The following is a 25,287-nucleotide window of genomic DNA, read 5'->3' as shown; positions in this document are numbered from 1 at the left end:
CTTTACAGTGTCAGGTGTTATCAAATATCAGGCTCTCCTTCTTTACAGTGTCAGGTGTTATCAAATATCAGGCTCTCCACCTTTACAGTGTCAGGTGTTATCAAATATCAGGCTCTCCTTCTTTACAGTGTCAGGTACTATCAAATATCAGGGTCTCCTTCTTTACAGTGTCAGGTACTATCAAATAGCAGGGTCTCCTTCTTTACAGTGTCAGGTACTATCAAATAGCAGGGTCTCCTTCTTTACAGTGTCAGGTACTATCAAATATCAGGCTCTCCTTCTTTACAGTGTCAGGTACTATCAAATATCAGGGTCTCAGAGAAATGGCAGTGTTTTGATCATCAATCTTTTCTCCTGCTTAGAGAGGGACCTGACAAATGGTACAGTGACCATGGCGACAAGCATGGTAGTGTTCCATTGAGTCGATAACACTAACACTAATGCTAACTGCGCTCATTAACCTGTCTGGCTAATGAGGTTCAGGAAGCGTCAGACAACCACTCTGGTGCCACTATGCTCAGTGCTAGGCCTCCAATGACGTAGAGTCACTGAAGACAATGAGGAGAAGTGACAGGGGCTTTATAAGCTGGTCATAAGCTGGTTATAAGACTGTATAATTTGTTTATAATGTAGTTATAACACATGTCAAAGGTGTAGTGTCGTTTTATGACAGTGTGACACTCAGAGGATCATTTGGTTTTGGTAAAATAGATATATTCCTTACTTCAAAGAAATAACAACAATAACGCTATTTTACTCACAACGGCCTCAATTACATCTTTGCAAAATGGAAACAATACAGCAAAATAGTTGGATTTGTTTATGTACGTATACAGATTTTTATCAATACATTATCATCATATTTGATGGGTAGAAACATTGTCATTGGCGTATCTCTCTGTATAGGGATGAATAAAACTCACCCATACACAGACTTAGGAGAAAGGAATTGTGAGCCCTGAATAGCAAGACGTTGGTCACGATTCAATTCAAGGCTCGTTACAGCGCTGCACACTATCACAGAGGTAATGTTCCCGCTTTCGCAGAGGTGACATTCAAAGGTAAACGCTGCACATGTCGCTCCGCTGGAAATTACTTTTAAATGTCAAGCGCACTGCAACGCGCGATCGGATTGAATCGCAGCCTTTGAATTTCCCTTTCAACAGAAATAACACAACAATGCACCAAACTGAGTTCCCAATAAATGCGGTCTGATCCAACAGCAGTCCTTTAACTTTACCTAGCAGGACCACAGAGGGCTGTGATGATAACATCTGATCCAACAGCAGTCCTTTAACTTTACCTAACAGGACTACAGAGGACTGTGATGATAACATCTGGTCCAACAGCAGTCCTGTTAACTTTACCTAACAGGACCACAGAGGACTGTGATGATAACATCTGATCCAACAGCAGTCCTGTTAACTTTACCTAACAGGACTACAGAGGGCTGTGATGATAACATCTGATCCAACAGCAGTCCTGTTAACTTTACCTAGCAGGACTACAGAGGACTGTGATGATAAATTGGTCCAACAGCAGTCCTGTACTTACCTAACAGGACTACAGAGGGCTGTGAGATAACATCTGGTCCAACAGCAGTCCTGTTAACTTTACCTAACAGGACTAAGAGGGCTGTGATGATAACATTGGTAACAGCAGTCCTGTTAACTTTACCTAACAGGACCACAGAGGGCTGTGATGATAACATCTGATCCAACAGCAGTCCTGTTAACTTTACCTAGCAGGACTACAGAGGACTGTGATGATAACATCTGATCCAACAGCAGTCCTGTTAACTTTACCTAGCAGGACTACAGAGGACTGTGATGATAACATCTGATCCAACAGCAGTCCTGTTAACTTTACCTAGCAGGACTACAGAGGACTGTGATGATAACATTATACTGTATCATGGTCAGCTCATCATCCCAGAATAGAGTCATCATATCATTACACAAGCAAACCTCACTGCTAGCAAAGTATGGATTACAAACATGAAAAGGTGACGGCATCTCATCAAAAAGACTGCACATTTAAAGATTGTTTAGGTCGGTCAACTGGCTTCAGCAAGCAGAGGAACTAGGAGGGGTGCTAATGACTATGACAGTAATGTAAAGCTTCCTAAATAGCTTGCCCCTTCAGAAGAGCCTTGAATCTGGAACATAAAATCCAGATCATTACGTTAATGTGTAGTGGTCACAAGGTCCCAACATACGTTGACTCCAATGAACCTTTTGACGGATCCTTGTTTTATAGCAGGAGAGTCCAGACAGCACTGTGACATCACTCAGATGTAATATGACATCACTCACATGTAATTGATGTGATGATGAGTTATTACTGTATTGATATAGCTGTCATAGTGACACTGGGAGGGCATCCCAAATGGTTCCCTGTTCCCTAAATGCCCCATGGGTCGTGGTCATAAGTAGTGAACGATTAAGGGAGCAGGAAGTCATATGGGACGCAGCCTGACTGGATCAGCTGGGGTTGTATATATTGATCTGATGGATGAAGTGGGCCCACAGGCCTCTGGAGGTCAGGCTGATCTTAAGGAGGTAAATGATGGGTTGTTTTGGACTCCTTGAGTGGTTTTGAACATCTTTTAAAGAAGAGGCTAGAGAGATGTCTTCGTGTTCAATGACCCAACACTAATTCTCTGGTTGGTACAATATTTCTACATCCTCATTCTACCAACCTTTGTGATTGAACCATTTTTGCTGAAATGGTGTGGTATTCGCACAGCCATGTTAAAAACCAACGTGGTAAAGATAGGGAGATTGAGCTAAAGCAACATTATAAAGTCATTGCATGTATATAAAGGGAAACAATAGCTCTAGCCTAACCCTGCTGGTCAATTGCTGCTACCCGTAACACGATTGTGCTGTTATATTTTCATTTCCACAATTCCTGCACATGTATTTTTCTGAGGTAATTTCAAGATTACAAAATGCCCTTCAAATGAAGATTTTAAAAACAGGAATGTAAAGATGTGTGATGATCGTCAACAAACATGGATAGGCAGATCAGTGAGTTCCTAATATCCTAAAAATAAATAGACTTCTGTACTTTTTACATACGCTGCCTTATATACACAGTATAACAATATCTCCTAAATGTTACAACAACCTAAAACCCCTCAAAGAAAAACACAACATCTCTGTCTGAAAGGGCACCATAATACCTCAATAGTGCACTACATTTGTGCAGATTAGTGTACAACAACCTCAATAATGCACTACTATTGACCGGGGTAGTGCACTACATAGGGAAGAGGGTGCCATTTTGTCCTATAATATAGTGCACTACTATTGACCAGGGTAGTGCGCTACATAGGGAAGAGGGTGCCATTTTGTCCAATATTATAGTGCACTACTATTGACCAGGGCAGTGCACTACATAGGGAATAGGGTTCCATTTCGGATTCACTCAATGTCTCAGTCGCTCAGCTCCATGAACCCCATCCAAAGTCATGTCCCGTCATCTGATAAAACCTCCTGTTGAAAGGTTGATAAAACTCCCTCAGCCTCTGTACCACCTCAGGGTCAATATTAGGATGAGTCCTTCCTTTGGTCTTCCCCAGACAGTGAGGTTTACTATTCCCCTCCGGCCTCTTCAGACAGGGGAAGCCCTTGGCTGGGTTGAAGTGAAAGTGTTTGTGACCGACCACCCTCCTGAGCCCCAGGAAGTCCTGTACGCGTGTCATCTCCCCGGCTGGGTCGGAGATCAACCTCTCCCCGCTGATGAAGAGGAGCTGGTCCTTGGGGAAGTACTGCAGCCAGCGTTGTAGGTGCTTGGCATACATCCCGATCTGGACAGCGCTCCAGGACGTATCGATGAGACCCGTAGTCCTGTTCTTGAAGGCGAGGCTCTCAAAGGATGGGATGTCAGGTTTCTTGGAGCGGGTCTGAGTGTAGTCTGAGATGGCCCTGGTAACGGGGTCTCGGACCACCACAATCAGCTTGGTGTCTGGGGACATGGTGTGGATACGGGCAGGGACGTCTTTAGTGACGTAGTAGCTGGGGGTCTTCTCCATGGTGATCTGACCCTCCTGGGTCTCAGGCATACGGTCTCTAAGGAGAGGAGAGATGGAGAAGTTTGTTATTATACACACAGGATAAAGACAGGACTGTGAAGCACTCCATGAGATGAGGGATGGAGAGGAGAGATGGAGAGGTGGAGAGGTGGAGATGTGGAGAGATGGAGAGGTGGAGAGGTGGAGAGATGGAGAGGTGGAGAGGTGGAGACATGGAGAGATGGAGATGTGGAGACATGGAGATGTGGTGACATGGAGAGATAGAGAGGTGGAGAGGTGGAGAGATGGAGAGGTGGAGATGTGGAGAGGTGGAGATATGGAGAGGTGGAGAGGTGGAGAGGTGGAGATATGGAGAGGTGGAGGGTGGTGATGTGAAGAAGTGGAGACATGGAGACGTGGTGGCGTGGAGAGGTGGAGAGGTGGAGGGATAGAGAGGTGGAGAGATGGAGGGATAGAGAAGTGGAGAGGTGGAGAGGTGGTGACGTGGAGAGGTGGAGAGGTAGAGAGGTGGAGAGGTGGAGGGATAGAGAGGTGGGGTGGTGGAGAAGTGGAGACGTGGTGACGTGGAGAGATGGAGAGGTAGAGAGGTGGAGAGATGGAGAGGTGGAGAGGTGGAGGGATAGAGAGGTGGAGTGGTGGAGAAGTGGAGACGTGGTGACGTGGAGAGGTGGAGGGATGGAGAGGTGGAGAGGTGGACAGGTGGACAGGTAGAGAGGTAGAGAGGTAGAGAGGTGGAGACGTGGAGAGATGGAGAGATGGAGAGATGGGGAGATGGAGAGGTTAGTATTGGGCTAAGGCACATATAGCACATATAGTGTGGCACATATAGCACATATAGCACATATAGTGTGGTTCAGGAGTTACATTCTGGGACCATGCAGCAGCCAGGCTATAGTTCAGGAGTTACATTCTGGGACCATGCAGCAGCCAGGCTATAGTTCAGGAGTTACAGCCTGGGACCATGCAGCAGCCAGGCTATTATTTCAGGAGTTACAGCCTGGAACCATGCAGCAGCCAGGCTATTATTTCAGGAGTTACAGCCTGGGACCATGCGGCAGCCAGACTATTATTTCAGGAGTAGTCAGACTGTGCATTCAGGTCAGATTACTCATGGAGACATAAAGGATCAAGCGTTGTGGAATAGGAATGCTGATCTAGGATCAGATCCACCTGTCCATGTAATCTTATTCATTATGCTATAAAGGTCAAAACTGTTAGACGTCTGTCTGTCTGTCTGTCTGTCTGTCTGTCTGTCTGTCTGTCTGTCTGTCTGTCTGTCTGTCTGTCTGTCTGTCTGTCTGTCTGTCTGTCTGTCTGTCTGTCTGTCTGTCTGTCTGTCTGTCTGTCTGTCTGTCTGGCCAGTCCCATGATGCCCCCTCTTATTGAGCTGACCTGACTCTTTTAGATAATAAATTAGCCAGTTAACTGCAGCCCCAGACCAGGGTAATGACCAGGGCTCTGGGTAATGGCTAAAGTGGGACACCAGAGATTTCGACTAATCCTAAACACATAGGCATTAGGGGTAGTAGTCCTTGTAGTGCATTAGAAGGATAGGAAAGGAGGGAGGGAGATAGCGGTAGTAGACCAGTGCTTAGTGAGTTAGAGGGGTAGTAGACTAGTGCTTAGTGACTTAGAGGGGTAAGGGAGAAGGGAGGGTTGGAGGGAGGGGAGGAGGGAGTGTAGGAGGGAGGGGAGGAGGGAAGGGAGGGGAGGAGGGAGGGTAGTGGAGAAAAGAGGAAGACAGTTAGATAACACTACTTTAGTACAGTCACTAATATTAGGAGTTGGTTGGTAGTATATATCTAACACTACTTTAGTACAGTCACTAACATTAGTAGTTGGTTGATAGTACATATCTATCACTACTATAGTACAGTCACTAACATTAACAGTTGGTTGGTAGTATATATCTAACACTACTTTAGTACAGTCACTAACATTAGGAGTTGGTTGGTTGGTAGTACATATCTATCACTACTTTAGTACAGTCACTAATATTAGGAGTTGGTTGGTAGTTCAGATCTAACACTACTTTAGTACAGTCACTAATATTAGGAGTTGGTTGGTTGGTAGTTCAGATCTAACACTACTTTAGTACAGTCACTAACATTAGGAGTTGGTTGGTTGGTAGTATATATCTATCACTACTTTAGTACAGTCACCAATATTAGGAGATGGTTGGTAGTACAGATCTAACACTACTTTAGTACAGTCACTAATATTAGGAGTTGGTTGGTAGTACATATCTAACACTACTTTAGTACAGTCACTAACATTAGGAGTTGGTTGGTAGTACATATCTAACACTACTTTAGTACAGTCACTAACATTAGGAGTGGTTGGTTGGTAGTACATATCTAACACTACTTTAGTACAGTCACTAACATTAGGAGTTGGTTGGTTAGTAGTTCAGATCTAACACTACTTTAGTACAGTAACTAACATTAGGAGTTGGTTGGTTGGTAGTACAGATCTAACACTACTTTAGTACAGTCACTAACATTAGGAGTTGGTTGGTTGGTAGTACATATCTAACACTACTTTAGTACAGTCACTAACATTAGGAGTTGGTTGGTAGTACAGATCTAACACTACTTTAGTACAGTCACTAACATTAGGAGTTGGTTGGTTGGTAGTATATATCTAACACTACTTTAGTACAGTCACTAACATTAGGAGTTGGTTGGTTGGTAGTATATATCTAACACTACTTTAGTACAGTCACTAACATTAGGAGTTGGTTGGTAGTATATATCTAACACTACTTTAGTACAGTCACTAACATTAGGAGTTGGTTGGTAGTACAGATCTAACACTACTTTAGTACAGTCACTAACATTAGGAGTTGGTTGGTTGGTAGTACAGATCTAACACTACTTTAGTACAGTCACTAACATTAGGAGGTTGGTTGGTAGTATATATCTAACACTACTTTAGTACAGTCACTAACATTAGGAGTTGGTTGGTAGTACAGATCTAACACTACTTTAGTACAGTCACTAACATTAGGAGTTGGTTGGTTGGTAGTATATATCTAACACTACTTTAGTACAGTCACTAACATTAGGAGTTGGTTGGTTGGTAGTACATATCTAACACTACTTTAGTATAGTCACTAACATTAGGAGTTGGTTGGTAGTATAGATCTAACACTACTTTAGTACAGTCACTAACATTAGGAGGTTGGTTGGTAGTATATATCTAACACTACTTTAGTACAGTCACTAACATTAGGAGTTGGTTGGTAGTACAGATCTAACACTACTTTAGTACAGTCACTAACATTAGGAGTTGGTTGGTAGTACATATCTAACACTACTTTAGTACAGTCACTAACATTAGGAGTTGGTTGGTAGTACAGATCTAACACTACTTTAGTACAGTCACTAACATTAGGAGGTTGGTTGGTAGTATATATCTAACACTACTTTAGTACAGTCACTAACATTAGGAGTTGGTTGGTAGTACAGATCTAACACTACTTTAGTACAGTCACTAACATTAGGAGTTGGTTGGTTGGTAGTATATATCTAACACTACTTTAGTACAGTCACTAACATTAGGAGTTGGTTGGTTGGTAGTATATATCTAACACTACTTTAGTACAGTCACTAATATTAGGAGTTGGTTGGTAGTACAGATCTAACACTACTTTAGTACAGTCACTAACATTAGGAGTTGGTTGGTAGTATATATCTAACACTACTTTAGTACAGTCACTAACATTAGGAGTTGGTTGGTAGTACAGATCTAACACTACTTTAGTACAGTCACTAACATTAGGAGTTGGTTGGTAGTATATATCTAACACTACTTTAGTACAGTCACTAACATTAGGAGTTGGTTGGTAGTATATATCTAACACTACTTTAGTACAGTCACTAACATTAGGAGTTGGTTGGTAGTACATATCTAACACTACTTTAGTACAGTCACTAACATTAGGAGTTGGTTGGTTGGTAGTATATATCTAACACTACTTTAGTACAGTCACTAACATTAGGAGTTGGTTGGTAGTACATATCTAACACTACTTTAGTACAGTCACTAACATTAGGAGTTGGTTGGTAGTACATATCTAACACTACTTTAGTACAGTCACTAACATTAGGAGTTGGTTGGTAGTACATATCTAACACTACTTTAGTACAGTCACTAACATTAGGAGTTGGTTGGTTGGTAGTACAGATCTAACACTACTTTAGTACAGTCACTAACATTAGGAGTTGGTTGGTAGTATATATCTAACACTACTTTAGTACAGTCACTAACATTAGGAGTTGGTTGGTAGTACAGATCTAACACTACTTTAGTACAGTCACTAACATTAGGAGTTGGTTGGTAGTACATATCTAACACTACTTTAGTACAGTCACTAACATTAGGAGTGGTTGGTTGGTAGTACATATCTAACACTACTTTAGTACAGTCACTAACATTAGGATGGTTGGTTGGTAGTATATATCTAACACTACTTTAGTACAGTCACTAACATTAGGAGGTTGGTTGGTAGTATATATCTAACACTACTTTAGTACAGTCACTAACATTAGGAGTTGGTTGGTAGTACAGATCTAACACTACTTTAGTACAGTCACTAACATTAGGAGGTTGGTTGGTAGTATATATCTAACACTACTTTAGTACAGTCACTAACATTAGGAGTTGGTTGGTAGTATATATCTAACACTACTTTAGTACAGTCACTAACATTAGGAGTTGGTTGGTTGGTAGTACAGATCTAAGACTACTTTAGTAGAGTCACTAAAATTAGGAGTTGGTTGGTAGTACAGATCTAAGACTACTTTAGTACAGTCACTAACATTAGGAGTTGGTTGGTAGTATATATCTAACACTACTTTAGTACAGTCACTAACATTAGGAGGGTTGGTTGGTAGTATATATCTAACACTACTTTAGTACAGTCACTAACATTAGGAGTTGGTTGGTAGTATATATCTAACACTACTTTAGTACAGTCACTAACATTAGGAGTTGGTTGGTAGTATATATCTAACACTACTTTAGTACAGTCACTAACATTAGGAGTTGGTTGGTAGTACATATCTAACACTACTTTAGTACAGTCACTAACATTAGGAGTTGGTTGGTAGTATATATCTAACACTACTTTAGTACAGTCACTAACATTAGGAGTTGGTTGGTTGGTAGTATATATCTAACACTACTTTAGTACAGTCACTAACATTAGGAGTTGGTTGGTAGTACATATCTAACACTACTTTAGTACAGTCACTAACATTAGGAGTTGGTTGGTTGGTAGTATATATCTAACACTACTTTAGTACAGTCACTAATATTAGGAGTTGGTTGGTAGTATATATCTAACACTACTTTAGTACAGTCACTAACATTAGGAGTTGGTTGGTAGTATATATCTAACACTACTTTAGTACAGTCACTAACATTAGGAGTTGGTTGGTAGTATATATCTAACACTACTTTAGTACAGTCAATAACATTAGGAGTTGGTTGGTTGGTAGTATATATCTAACACTACTTTAGTACAGTCACTAACATTAGGAGTTGGTTGGTAGTATATATCTAACACTACTTTAGTACAGTCACTAATATTAGGAGTTGGTTGGTAGTACATATCTAACACTACTTTAGTACAGTCACTAACATTAGGAGTTGGTTGGTAGTACATATCTAACACTACTTTAGTACAGTCACTAACATTAGGAGTTGGTTGGTAGTACAGATCTAACACTACTTTAGTACAGTCACTAACATTAGGAGGTTGGTTGGTAGTATATATCTAACACTACTTTAGTACAGTCACTAACATTAGGAGTTGGTTGGTTGGTAGTATATATCTAACACTACTTTAGTACAGTCACTAACATTAGGAGTTGGTTGGTAGTACAGATCTAACACTACTTTAGTACAGTCACTAACATTAGGAGTTGGTTGGTAGTATATATCTAACACTACTTTAGGACAGTCACTAACATCAGGAGTTTGTTGGTTGGTAGTATATATCTAACACTACTTTAGTACAGTCACTAACATTAGGAGTTGGTTGGTAGTATATATCTAACACTACTTTAGTACAGTCACTAACATTAGGAGTTGGTTGGTAGTACAGATCTAACACTACTTTAGTACAGTCACTAACATTAGGAGTTGGTTGGTAGTATATATCTAACACTACTTTAGTACAGTCACTAACATTAGGAGTTGGTTGGTAGTACATATCTAACACTACTTTAGTACAGTCACTAACATTAGGAGTTGGTTGGTAGTATATATCTAACACTACTTTAGTACAGTCACTAACATTAGGAGTTGGTTGGTAGTATATATCTAACACTACTTTAGTACAGTCACTAACATTAGGAGTTGGTTGGTAGTACAGATCTAACACTACTTTAGTACAGTCACTAACATTAGGAGTTGGTTGGTAGTATATATCTAACACTACTTTAGTACAGTCACTAACATTAGGAGTTGGTTGGTAGTATATATCCAACACTACTTTAGTACAGTCACTAACATTAGGAGTTGGTTGGTAGTATATATCTAACACTACTTTAGTACAGTCACTAACATTAGGAGTTGGTTGGTAGTACAGATCTAACACTACTTTAGTACAGTCACTAACATTAGGAGTGGTTGGTTGGTAGTATATATCTAACACTACTTTAGTACAGTCACTAACATTAGGAGTTGGTTGGTAGTATATATCTAACACTACTTTAGTACAGTCACTAACATTAGGAGTGGTTGGTTGGTAGTACAGATCTAACACTACTTTAGTACAGTCACTAACATTAGGAGGGTTGGTTGGTAGTACATATCTAACACTACTTTAGTACAGTCACTAACATTAGGAGTTGGTTGGTAGTATATATCTAACACTACTTTAGTACAGTCACTAACATTAGGAGGTTGGTTGGTAGTATATATCTAACACTACTTTAGTACAGTCACTAACATTAGGAGTTGGTTGGTAGTACAGATCTAACACTACTTTAGTACAGTCACTAACATTAGGAGGTTGGTTGGTAGTATATATCTAACACTACTTTAGTACAGTCACTAACATTAGGAGTTGGTTGGTAGTATATATCTAACACTACTTTAGTACAGTCACTAACATTAGGAGGTTGGTTGGTAGTATATATCTATCACTACTTTAGTACAGTCACTAACATTAGGAGTTGGTTGGTAGTATATATCTAACACTACTTTAGTACAGTCACTAACATTAGGAGTTGGTTGGTAGTATATATCTAACACTACTTTAGTACAGTCACTAATATTAGGAGTTGGTTGGTAGTACAGATCTAACACTACTTTAGTACAGTCACTAACATTAGGAGTTGGTTGGTAGTATATATCTAACACTACTTTAGTACAGTCACTAACATTAGGAGTTGGTTGGTAGTATATATCTAACACTACTTTAGTACAGTCACTAACATTAGGAGTTGGTTGGTAGTATATATCTAACACTACTTTAGTACAGTCACTAACATTAGGAGTTGGTTGGTTGGTAGTACAGATCTAACACTACTTTAGTACAGTCACTAACATTAGGAGTTGGTTGGTAGTACAGATCTAAGACTACTTTAGTACAGTCACTAACATTAGGAGTTGGTTGGTTGGTAGTATATATCTAACACTACTTTAGTACAGTCACTAACATTAGGAGTTGGTTGGTAGTACATATCTAACACTACTTTAGTACAGTCACTAACATTAGGAGTTGGTTGGTAGTATAGATCTAACACTACTTTAGTACAGTCACTAACATTAGGAGTTGGTTAGTAGTATATATCTAACACTACTTTAGTACAGTCACTAACATTAGGAGTTGGTTGGTAGTACAGATCTAACACTACTTTAGTACAGTCACTAACATTAGGAGTTGGTTGGTAGTATATATCTAACACTACTTTAGTACAGTCACTAACATTAGGAGTTGGTTGGTAGTACAGATCTAACACTACTTTAGTACAGTCACTAACATTAGGAGTTGGTTGGTAGTACAGATCTAACACTACTTTAGTACAGTCACTAACATTAGGAGTTGGTTGGTAGTACATATCTAACACTACTTTAGTACAGTCACTAACATTAGGAGTTGGTTGGTAGTATATATCTAACACTACTTTAGTACAGTCACTAACATTAGGAGTTGGTTGGTAGTATATATCTAACACTACTTTAGTACAGTCACTAACATTAGGAGTTGGTTGGTAGTATATATCTAACACTACTTTAGTACAGTCACTAACATTAGGAGGGTTGGTTGGTAGTACAGATCTAACACTACTTTAGTACAGTCACTAACATTAGGAGTTGGTTGGTAGTATATATCTAACACTACTTTAGTACAGTCACTAACATTAGGAGTTGGTTGGTAGTATATATCTAACACTACTTTAGTACAGTCACTAACATTAGGAGTTGGTTGGTAGTATATATCTAACACTACTTTAGTACAGTCACTAACATTAGGAGGTTGGTTGGTAGTATATATCTAACACTACTTTAGTACAGTCACTAACATTAGGAGTTGGTTGGTAGTATATATCTAACACTACTTTAGTACAGTCACTAACATTAGGAGGGTTGGTTGGTAGTATATATCTAACACTACTTTAGTACAGTCACTAACATTAGGAGTTGGTTGGTAGTATATATCTAACACTACTTTAGTACAGTCACTAACATTAGGAGTTGGTTGGTAGTACAGATCTAACACTACTTTAGTACAGTCACTAACATTAGGAGGTTGGTTGGTAGTATATATCTAACACTACTTTAGTACAGTCACTAACATTAGGAGTTGGTTGGTAGTACAGATCTAACACTACTTTAGTACAGTCACTAACATTAGGAGGGTTGGTTGGTAGTACAGATCTAACACTACTTTAGTACAGTCACTAACATTAGGAGGGTTGGTTGGTAGTATATATCTAACACTACTTTAGTACAGTCACTAACATTAGGAGTTGGTTGGTAGTATATATCTAACACTACTTTAGTATAGTCACTAACATTAGGAGTTGGTTGGTTGGTAGTATATATCTAACACTACTTTAGTACAGTCACTAATATTAGGAGTTGGTTGGTAGTACAGATCTAACACTACTTTAGTACAGTCACTAACATTAGGAGTTGGTTGGTAGTACATATCTAACACTACTTTAGTACAGTCACTAATATTAGGAGGTTGGTTGGTAGTACATATCTAACACTACTTTAGTACAGTCACTAACATTAGGAGTTGGTTGGTAGTACATATCTAACACTACTTTAGTACAGTCACTAACATTAGGAGTTGGTTGGTAGTACAGATCTATCACTACTTTAGTACAGTCACTAACATTAGGAGTTGGTTGGTAGTATATATCTAACACTACTTTAGTACAGTCACTAACATTAGGAGTTGGTTGGTAGTATATATCTAACACTACTTTAGTACAGTCACTAACATTAGGAGTTGGTTGGTAGTATATATCTAACACTACTTTAGTACAGTCACTAACATTAGGAGTTGGTTGGTTAGTAGTCAGATCTAACACTACTTTAGTACAGTCACTAACATTAGGAGATGGTTGGTAGTACAGATCTAACACTACTTTAGTACAGTCACTAACATTAGGAGTTGGTTGGTTGGTAGTATATATCTAACACTACTTTAGTACAGTCACTAACATTAGGAGTTGGTTGGTAGTATATATCTAACACTACTTTAGTACAGTCACTAATATTAGGAGTTGGTTGGTAGTACAGATCTAACACTACTTTAGTACAGTCACTAACATTAGGAGTTGGTTGGTAGTACATATCTAACACTACTTTAGTACAGTCACTAACATTAGGAGTTGGTTGGTAGTATATATCTAACACTACTTTAGTACAGTCACTAACATTAGGAGTTGGTTGGTAGTATATATCTAACACTACTTTAGTACAGTCACTAACATTAGGAGTTGGTTGGTTGGTAGTATATATCTAACACTACTTTAGTACAGTCACTAACATTAGGAGTTGGTTGGTTGGTAGTACAGATCTAACACTACTTTAGTACAGTCACTAACATTAGGAGTTGGTTGGTAGTATATATCTAACACTACTTTAGTACAGTCACTAACATTAGGAGTTGGTTGGTTGGTAGTATATATCTAACACTACTTTAGTACAGTCACTAACATTAGGAGTTGGTTGGTAGTATATATCTAACACTACTTTAGTACAGTCACTAACATTAGGAGTTGGTTGGTAGTATATATCTAACACTACTTTAGTACAGTCACTAACATTAGGAGTTGGTTGGTAGTATATATCTAACACTACTTTAGTACAGTCACTAACATTAGGAGTTGGTTGGTAGTACAGATCTAACACTACTTTAGTACAGTCACTAACATTAGGAGTTGGTTGGTAGTATATATCTAACACTACTTTAGTACAGTCACTAACATTAGGAGTTGGTTGGTAGTATATATCTAACACTACTTTAGTACAGTCACTAACATTAGGAGTTGGTTGGTAGTACAGATCTAACACTACTTTAGTACAGTCACTAACATTAGGAGTTGGTTGGTAGTATATATCTAACACTACTTTAGTACAGTCACTAACATTAGGAGTTGGTTGGTAGTATATATCTAACACTACTTTAGTACAGTCACTAACATTAGGAGTTGGTTGGTAGTATATATCTAACACTACTTTAGTACAGTCACTAACATTAGGAGTTGGTTGGTAGTACAGATCTAACACTACTTTAGTACAGTCACTAACATTAGGAGGGTTGGTTGGTAGTACAGATCTAACACTACTTTAGTACAGTCACTAACATTAGGAGGGTTGGTTGGTAGTATATATCTAACACTACTTTAGTACAGTCACTAACATTAGGAGTTGGTTGGTAGTATATATCTAACACTACTTTAGTACAGTCACTAACATTAGGAGTGGTTGGTTGGTAGTATATATCTAACACTACTTTAGTACAGTCACTAACATTAGGAGTGGTTGGTTGGTAGTACAGATCTAACACTACTTTAGTACAGTCACTAACATTAGGAGTTGGTTGGTAGTATATATCTAACACTACTTTAGTACAGTCACTAACATTAGGAGGTTGGTTGGTAGTATATATCTAACACTACTTTAGTACAGTCACTAACATTAGGAGTTGGTTGGTAGTATATATCTAACACTACTTTAGTACAGTCACTAACATTAGGAGGTTGGTTGGTAGTACATATCTATCACTACTTTAGTACAGTCACTAACATTAGGAGTTGGTTGGTAGTATATATCTAACACTACTTTAGTACAGTCACTAACATTAGGAGTTGGTTGGTAGTATATATCTAACACTACTTTAGTACAGTCACTAACATTAGGAGTTGGTTGGTAGTATATATCTAACACTACTTTAGTACAGTCACTAACATTAGGAGTTGGTTGGTTGGTAGTATATATCTAACACTACTTTAGTACAGTCACTAACATTAGGAGTTGGTTGGTAGTATAGATCTAACACTACTTTAGTACAGTCACTAACATTAGGAGTTGGTTGGTAGTATATATCTAACACTACTTTAGTACAGTCACTAACATTAGGAGTTGGTTGGTAGTATATATCTAACACTACTTTAGTACAGTCACTAACATTAGGAGTTGGTTGGTAGTATATATCTAACACTACTTTAGTACAGTCACTAACATTAGGAGTGGTTGGTTGGTAGTACAGATCTAACACTACTTTAGTACAGTCACTAACATTAGGAGGGTTGGTTGGTAGTACAGATCTAACACTACTTTAGTACAGTCACTAACATTAGGAGTTGGTTGGTTGGTAGTATATATCTAACACTACTTTAGTACAGTCACTAACATTAGGAGTTGGTTGGTAGTATATATCTAACACTACTTTAGTACAGTCACTAACATTAGGAGTTGGTTGGTAGTATATATCTAACACTACTTTAGTACAGTCACTAATATTAGGAGTTGGTTGGTAGTACAGATCTAACACTACTTTAGTACAGTCACTAACATTAGGAGTGGTTGGTTGGTAGTATATATCTAACACTACTTTAGTACAGTCACTAACATTAGGAGTTGGTTGGTAGTACAGATCTAACACTACTTTAGTACAGTCACTAACATTAGGAGTTGGTTGGTTGGTAGTACATATCTAACACTACTTTAGTACAGTCACTAACATTAGAAGTTGGTTGGTTGGTAGTATATATCTAACACTACTTTAGTACAGTCACTAACATTAGGAGTTGGTTGGTAGTATATATCTAACACTACTTTAGTACAGTCACTAACATTAGGAGTTGGTTGGTTGGTAGTATATATCTAACACTACTTTAGTACAGTCACTAACATTAGGAGTTGGTTGGTAGTACAGATCTAACACTACTTTAGTACAGTCACTAACATTAGGAGTTGGTTGGTAGTACATATCTAACACTACTTTAGTACAGTCACTAACATTAGGAGTTGGTTGGTTGGTAGTACAGATCTAACACTACTTTAGTACAGTCACTAACATTAGGAGTTGGTTGGTAGTATATATCTAACACTACTTTAGTACAGTCACTAACATTAGGAGTTGGTTGGTAGTATAGATCTAACACTACTTTAGTACAGTCACTAACATTAGGAGGGTTGGTTGGTAGTATATATCTAACACTACTTTAGTACAGTCACTAACATTAGGAGTTGGTTGGTTGGTTGGTAGTATATATCTAACACTACTTTAGTACAGTCACTAACATTAGGAGTTGGTTGGTAGTACATATCTAACACTACTTTAGTACAGTCACTAACATTAGGAGTTGGTTGGTTGGTAGTATATATCTAACACTACTTTAGTACAGTCACTAACATTAGGAGTTGGTTGGTAGTATATATCTAACACTACTTTAGTACAGTCACTAACATTAGGAGTTGGTTGGTAGTATATATCTAACACTACTTTAGTACAGTCACTAACATTAGGAGTTGGTTGGTAGTACATATCTAACACTACTTTAGTACAGTCACTAACATTAGGAGTTGGTTGGTAGTACAGATCTAACACTACTTTAGTACAGTCACTAACATTAGGAGTTGGTTGGTTGGTAGTATATATCTAACACTACTTTAGTACAGTCACTAACATTAGGAGTTGGTTGGTAGTATATATCTAACACTACTTTAGTACAGTCACTAACATTAGGAGTTGGTTGGTAGTATAGATCTAACACTACTTTAGTACAGTCACTAACATTAGGAGGGTTGGTTGGTAGTACAGATCTAACACTACTTTAGTACAGTCACTAACATTAGGAGTTGGTTGGTAGTATATATCTAACACTACTTTAGTACAGTCACTAACATTAGGAGTTGGTTGGTTGTATAGATCTAACACTACTTTAGTACAGTCACTAACATTAGGAGTTGGTTGGTAGTATATATCTAACACTACTTTAGTACAGTCACTAACATTAGGAGTTGGTTGGTTGGTAGTACATATCTATCACTACTTTAGTACAGTCACTAATATTAGGGAGTTGGTTGGTAGTACAGATCTAACACTACTTTAGTACAGTCACTAACATTAGGAGGTTGGTTGGTAGTATAGATCTAACACTACTTTAGTACAGTCACTAACATTAGGAGTGGTTGGTTGGTAGTACAGATCTAACACTACTTTAGTACAGTCACTAACATTAGGAGTTGGTTGGTAGTATATATCTAACACTACTTTAGGACAGTCACTAACATTAGGAGGGTTGGTTGGTAGTATATATCTAACACTACTTTAGTACAGTCACTAACATTAGGAGTTGGTTGGTAGTATATATCTAACACTACTTTAGTACAGTCACTAACATTAGGAGTTGGTTGGTAGTATATATCTAACACTACTTTAGTACAGTCACTAATATTAGGAGTTGGTTGGTAGTACAGATCTAAGACTACTTTAGTACAGTCACTAACATTAGGAGTTGGTTGGTAGTACAGATCTAACACTACTTTAGTACAGTCACTAACATTAGGAGTTGGTTGGTAGTACAGATCTAACACTACTTTAGTACAGTCACTAACATTAGGAGTTGGTTGGTAGTATATATCTAACACTACTTTAGTACAGTCACTAACATTAGGAGTTGGTTGGTAGTATATATCTAACACTACTTTAGTACAGTCACTAACATTAGGAGTTGGTTGGTAGTATATATCTAACACTACTTTAGTACAGTCACTAACATTAGGAGTTGGTTGGTTGGTAGTATATATCTAACACTACTTTAGTACAGTCACTAATATTAGGAGTTGGTTGGTAGTATATATCTAACACTACTTTAGTACAGTCACTAACATTAGGAGTTGGTTGGTAGTATATATCTAACACTACTTTAGTACAGTCACTAACATTAGGAGTTGGTTGGTAGTACAGATCTAACACTACTTTAGTACAGTCACTAACATTAGGAGTTGGTTGGTTGGTAGTATAGATCTAACACTACTTTAGTACAGTCACTAACATTAGGAGTGTTGGTTGGTAGTATATATCTAACACTACTTTAGTACAGTCACTAACATTAGGAGTTGGTTGGTAGTATAGATCTAACACTACTTTAGTACAGTCACTAACATTAGGAGTGTTGGTTGGTAGTACAGATCTAACACTACTTTAGTACAGTCACTAACATTAGGAGTTGGTTGGTAGTATATATCTAACACTACTTTAGTACAGTCACTAACATTAGGAGTTGGTTGGTAGTATATATCTAACACTACTTTAGTACAGTCACTAACATTAGGAGTTGGTTGGTAGTATATATCTAACACTACTTTAGTACAGTCACTAACATTAGGAGGGTTGGTTGGTAGTATATATCTAACACTACTTTAGTACAGTCACTAACATTAGGAGTTGGTTGGTAGTACAGATCTAACACTACTTTAGTACAGTCACTAACATTAGGAGTGTGTTGGTTGGTAGTACATATCTAACACTACTTTAGTACAGTCACTAACATTAGGAGTTGGTTGGTTGGTAGTACAGATCTAACACTACTTTAGTACAGTCACTAACATTAGGAGTTGGTTGGTAGTATATATCTAACACTACTTTAGTACAGTCACTAACATTAGGAGTTGGTTGGTTGGTAGTATATATCTAACACTACTTTAGTACAGTCACTAATATTAGGAGTTGGTTGGTAGTACAGATCTAACACTACTTTAGTACAGTCACTAACATTAGGAGTTGGTTGGTAGTATATATCTAACACTACTTTAGTACAGTCACTAATATTAGGAGTTGGTTGGTAGTACAGATCTAACACTACTTTAGTACAGTCACTAACATTAGGAGTTGGTTGGTAGTACATATCTAACACTACTTTAGTACAGTCACTAACATTAGGAGTTGGTTGGTAGTATATATCTAACACTACTTTAGTACAGTCACTAACATTAGGAGTTGGTTGGTAGTATATATCTAACACTACTTTAGTACAGTCACTAACATTAGGAGTTGGTTGGTAGTATATATCTAACACTACTTTAGTACAGTCACTAACATTAGGAGTTGGTTGGTAGTATATATCTAACACTACTTTAGTACAGTCACTAACATTAGGAGTTGGTTGGTAGTACATATCTATCACTACTTTAGTACAGTCACTAACATTAGGAGTTGGTTGGTAGTACAGATCTAACACTACTTTAGTACAGTCACTAACATTAGGAGTTGGTTGGTAGTACATATCTAACACTACTTTAGTACAGTCACTAACATTAGGAGTTGGTTGGTAGTATATATCTAACACTACTTTAGTACAGTCACTAACATTAGGAGTTGGTTGGTAGTATATATCTAACACTACTTTAGTACAGTCACTAACATTAGGAGGTTGGTTGGTAGTATATATCTAACACTACTTTAGTACAGTCACTAACATTAGGAGTTGGTTGGTAGTACATATCTAACACTACTTTAGTACAGTCACTAACATTAGGAGTTGGTTGGTAGTATATATCTAACACTACTTTAGTACAGTCACTAACATTAGGAGTTGGTTGGTTGTATAGATCTAACACTACTTTAGTACAGTCACTAACATTAGGAGTTGGTTGGTAGTATATATCTAACACTACTTTAGTACAGTCACTAACATTAGGAGTTGGTTGGTAGTACAGATCTAACACTACTTTAGTACAGTCACTAACATTAGGAGTTGGTTGGTAGTACAGATCTAACACTACTTTAGTACAGTCACTAACATTAGGAGGGTTGGTTGGTAGTATAGATCTAACACTACTTTAGTACAGTCACTAACATTAGGAGTTGGTTGGTAGTATATATCTAACACTACTTTAGTACAGTCACTAACATTAGGAGTTGGTTGGTAGTATATATCTAACACTACTTTAGTACAGTCACTAACATTAGGAGTTGGTTGGTAGTATATATCTAACACTACTTTAGTACAGTCACTAACATTAGGAGTTGGTTGGTAGTACAGATCTAACACTACTTTAGTACAGTCACTAACATTAGGAGTTGGTTGGTAGTACATATCTAACACTACTTTAGTACAGTCACTAACATTAGGAGTTGGTTGGTAGTACAGATCTAACACTACTTTAGTACAGTCACTAACATTAGGAGGGTTGGTTGGTAGTATATATCTAACACTACTTTAGTACAGTCACTAACATTAGGAGTTGTTGGTTGGTAGTATATATCTAACACTACTTTAGTACAGTCACTAACATTAGGAGTTGGTTGGTAGTACAGATCTAACACTACTTTAGTACAGTCACTAACATTAGGAGTTGGTTGGTAGTATATATCTAACACTACTTTAGTACAGTCACTAACATTAGGAGTTGGTTGGTTGTATAGATCTAACACTACTTTAGTACAGTCACTAACATTAGGAGTTGGTTGGTAGTATATATCTAACACTACTTTAGTACAGTCACTAACATTAGGAGTTGGTTGGTAGTATATATCTAACACTACTTTAGTACAGTCACTAACATTAGGAGTTGGTTGGTAGTACAGATCTAACACTACTTTAGTACAGTCACTAACATTAGGAGTTGGTTGGTTGGTAGTACATATCTAACACTACTTTAGTACAGTCACTAACATTAGGAGTTGGTTGGTAGTACAGATCTAACACTACTTTAGTACAGTCACTAATATTAGGAGTTGGTTGGTTGGTAGTACAGATCTAACACTACTTTAGTACAGTCACTAACATTAGGAGTTGGTTGGTAGTATATATCTAACACTACTTTAGTACAGTCACTAACATTAGGAGTTGGTTGGTTGGTAGTATATATCTAACACTACTTTAGTACAGTCACTAACATTAGGAGTTGGTTGGTAGTATAGATCTAACACTACTTTAGTACAGTCACTAACATTAGGAGTTGGTTGGTAGTATATATCTAACACTACTTTAGTACAGTCACTAACATTAGGAGTTGGTTGGTAGTACAGATCTAACACTACTTTAGTACAGTCACTAACATTAGGAGTTGGTTGGTAGTACAGATCTAACACTACTTTAGTACAGTCACTAACATTAGGAGTTGGTTGGTAGTATATATCTAACACTACTTTAGTACAGTCACTAACATTAGGAGTTGGTTGGTAGTACATATCTAACACTACTTTAGTACAGTCACTAACATTAGGAGTTGGTTGGTAGTATATATCTAACACTACTTTAGTACAGTCACTAACATTAGGAGTTGGTTGGTAGTATATATCTAACACTACTTTAGTACAGTCACTAACATTAGGAGTTGGTTGGTAGTATATATCTAACACTACTTTAGTACAGTCACTAACATTAGGAGTTGGTTGGTAGTATATATCTAACACTACTTTAGTACAGTCACTAACATTAGGAGTTGGTTGGTAGTACATATCTAACACTACTTTAGTACAGTCACTAACATTAGGAGTTGGTTGGTAGTACATATCTAACACTACTTTAGTACAGTCACTAACATTAGGAGTTGGTTGGTAGTACAGATCTAACACTACTTTAGTACAGTCACTAACATTAGGAGTTGGTTGGTTGGTAGTACAGATCTAACACTACTTTAGTACAGTCACTAACATTAGGAGGTTGGTTGGTAGTATATATCTAACACTACTTTAGTACAGTCACTAACATTAGGAGTTGGTTGGTAGTATAGATCTAACACTACTTTAGTACAGTCACTAACATTAGGAGTTGGTTGGTTGGTAGTACAGATCTAACACTACTTTAGTACAGTCACTAACATTAGGAGTTGGTTGGTTGGTAGTACAGATCTAACACTACTTTAGTACAGTCACTAACATTAGGAGTTGGTTGGTAGTATATATCTAACACTACTTTAGTACAGTCACTAACATTAGGAGTTGGTTGGTAGTATATATCTAACACTACTTTAGTACAGTCACTAACATTAGGAGTTGGTTGGTAGTACAGATCTAACACTACTTTAGTACAGTCACTAACATTAGGAGTTGGTTGGTTGGTAGTACATATCTATCACTACTTTAGTACAGTCACTAATATTGGGAGTTGGTTGGTAGTACAGATCTAACACTACTTTAGTACAGTCACTAACATTAGGAGTTGGTTGGTTGGTAGTACAGATCTAACACTACTTTAGTACAGTCACTAACATTAGGAGTTGGTTGGTTGGTAGTACAGATCTAACACTACTTTAGTACAGTCACTAACATTAGGAGTTGGTTGGTAGTATATATCTAACACTACTTTAGTATGGTCACTAACATTAGGAGTTGTTGGTTGGTAGTATATATCTAACACTACTTTAGTACAGTCACTAATATTAGGAGTTGGTTGGTAGTACAGATCTAACACTACTTTAGTACAGTCACTAACATTAGGAGTTGGTTGGTAGTACATATCTAACACTACTTTAGTACAGTCACTAACATTAGGAGTTGGTTGGTTGGTAGTACAGATCTAACACTACTTTAGTACAGTCACTAACATTAGGAGTTGGTTGGTAGTACATATCTAACACTACTTTAGTACAGTCACTAACATTAGGAGTTGGTTGGTAGTATATATCTAACACTACTTTAGTACAGTCACTAACATTAGGAGTTGGTTGGTTGGTAGTATATATCTAACACTACTTTAGTACAGTCACTAACATTAGGAGTTGGTTGGTAGTATATATCTAACACTACTTTAGTACAGTCACTAACATTAGGAGTTGGTTGGTAGTATATATCTAACACTACTTTAGTACAGTCACTAATATTAGGAGTTGGTTGGTAGTACATATCTAACACTACTTTAGTACAGTCACTAACATTAGGAGTTGGTTGGTTGGTAGTACAGATCTAACACTACTTTAGTACAGTCACTAACATTAGGAGTTGGTTGGTAGTACAGATCTAACACTACTTTAGTACAGTCACTAACATTAGGAGTTGGTTGGTAGTATATATCTAACACTACTTTAGTACAGTCACTAACATCAGGAGTTGGTTGGTTGGTAGTATATATCTAACACTACTTTAGTACAGTCACTAATATTAGGAGTTGGTTGGTAGTACAGATCTAACACTACTTTAGTACAGTCACTAACATTAGGAGTTGGTTGGTAGTACATATCTAACACTACTTTAGTACAGTCACTAACATTAGGAGGTTGGTTGGTAGTACAGATCTAACACTACTTTAGTACAGTCACTAACATTAGGAGTTGGTTAGTAGTATATATCTAACACTACTTTAGTACAGTCACTAACATTAGGAGTTGGTTGGTTGTACAGATCTAACACTACTTTAGTACAGTCACTAACATTAGGAGTTGGTTGGTAGTATATATCTAACACTACTTTAGTACAGTCACTAACATTAGGAGTTGGTTGGTAGTATATATCTAACACTACTTTAGTACAGTCACTAACATTAGGAGTTGGTTGGTAGTATATATCTAACACTACTTTAGTACAGTCACTAACATTAGGAGTTGGTTGGTTGGTAGTACAGATCTAACACTACTTTAGTACAGTCACTAACATTAGGAGTTGGTTGGTAGTATATATCTAACACTACTTTAGTACAGTCACTAACATTAGGAGTTGGTTGGTAGTACATATCTAACACTACTTTAGTACAGTCACTAACATTAGGAGTTGGTTGGTAGTATATATCTAACACTACTTTAGTACAGTCACTAACATTAGGAGGGTTGGTTGGTAGTACAGATCTAACACTACTTTAGTACAGTCACTAACATTAGGAGGTTGGTTGGTAGTACAGATCTAACACTACTTTAGTACAGTCACTAACATTAGGAGTTGGTTGGTAGTATATATCTAACACTACTTTAGTACAGTCACTAATATTAGGAGTTGGTTGGTAGTACAGATCTAACACTACTTTAGTACAGTCACTAACATTAGGAGTTGGTTGGTAGTACATATCTAACACTACTTTAGTACAGTCACTAACATTAGGAGTGGTTGGTTGGTAGTACAGATCTAACACTACTTTAGTACAGTCACTAACATTAGGAGTTGGTTGGTAGTATATATCTAACACTACTTTAGTACAGTCACTAACATTAGGAGTTGGTTGGTAGTATATATCTAACACTACTTTAGTACAGTCACTAACATTAGGAGTTGGTTGGTAGTACAGATCTAACACTACTTTAGTACAGTCACTAAAATTAGGAGTGTTGGTTGGTAGTATATATCTAACACTACTTTAGTACAGTCACTAATATTAGGAGTTGGTTGGTAGTACAGATCTAACACTACTTTAGTACAGTCACTAACATTAGGAGGTTGGTTGGTAGTATAGATCTAACACTACTTTAGTACAGTCACTAACATTAGGAGTTGGTTGGTTGGTAGTACAGATCTAACACTACTTTAGTACAGTCACTAACATTAGGAGTTGGTTGGTAGTATATATCTAACACTACTTTAGGACAGTCACTAACATTAGGAGTTGGTTGGTTGGTAGTATATATCTAACACTACTTTAGTACAGTCACTAACATTAGGAGTTGGTTGGTAGTACAGATCTAACACTACTTTAGTACAGTCACTAACATTAGGAGTTGGTTGGTTGGTAGTACAGATCTAACACTACTTTAGTACAGTCACTAATATTAGGAGTGGTTGGTTGGTAGTATATATCTAACACTACTTTAGTACAGTCACTAACATTAGGAGT

The 25,287-nt window shown here is 37.5% G+C and overlaps 1 protein-coding gene across 1 annotated transcript in view; it reads right to left on the bottom strand.

Moving 5' to 3' along the window:
• Nucleotides 1-1,660: 1,660 nt before the first annotated feature.
• Nucleotides 1,661-25,287, bottom strand: part of LOC106606331 (heparan sulfate glucosamine 3-O-sulfotransferase 3B1) — an 80,607-nt gene continuing 56,980 nt past the window's right edge. The window contains exon 2 of the mRNA XM_045719724.1: nucleotides 1,661-4,076. Coding sequence (XP_045575680.1) covers nucleotides 3,449-4,076 — 628 coding nt within the window. The 3' untranslated portion in view covers nucleotides 1,661-3,448. The remainder of the gene's footprint in view (nucleotides 4,077-25,287) is intronic.

The sequence above is a fragment of the Salmo salar genome, chromosome ssa06 (genome assembly GCF_905237065.1).
Source record: "Salmo salar chromosome ssa06, Ssal_v3.1, whole genome shotgun sequence".
NCBI classification, from domain to species: domain Eukaryota; kingdom Metazoa; phylum Chordata; class Actinopteri; order Salmoniformes; family Salmonidae; genus Salmo; species Salmo salar.
The sequence above is the reverse complement of the archived record's forward strand: the minus strand, read 5'-3'. Positions and strand labels throughout refer to the sequence as shown.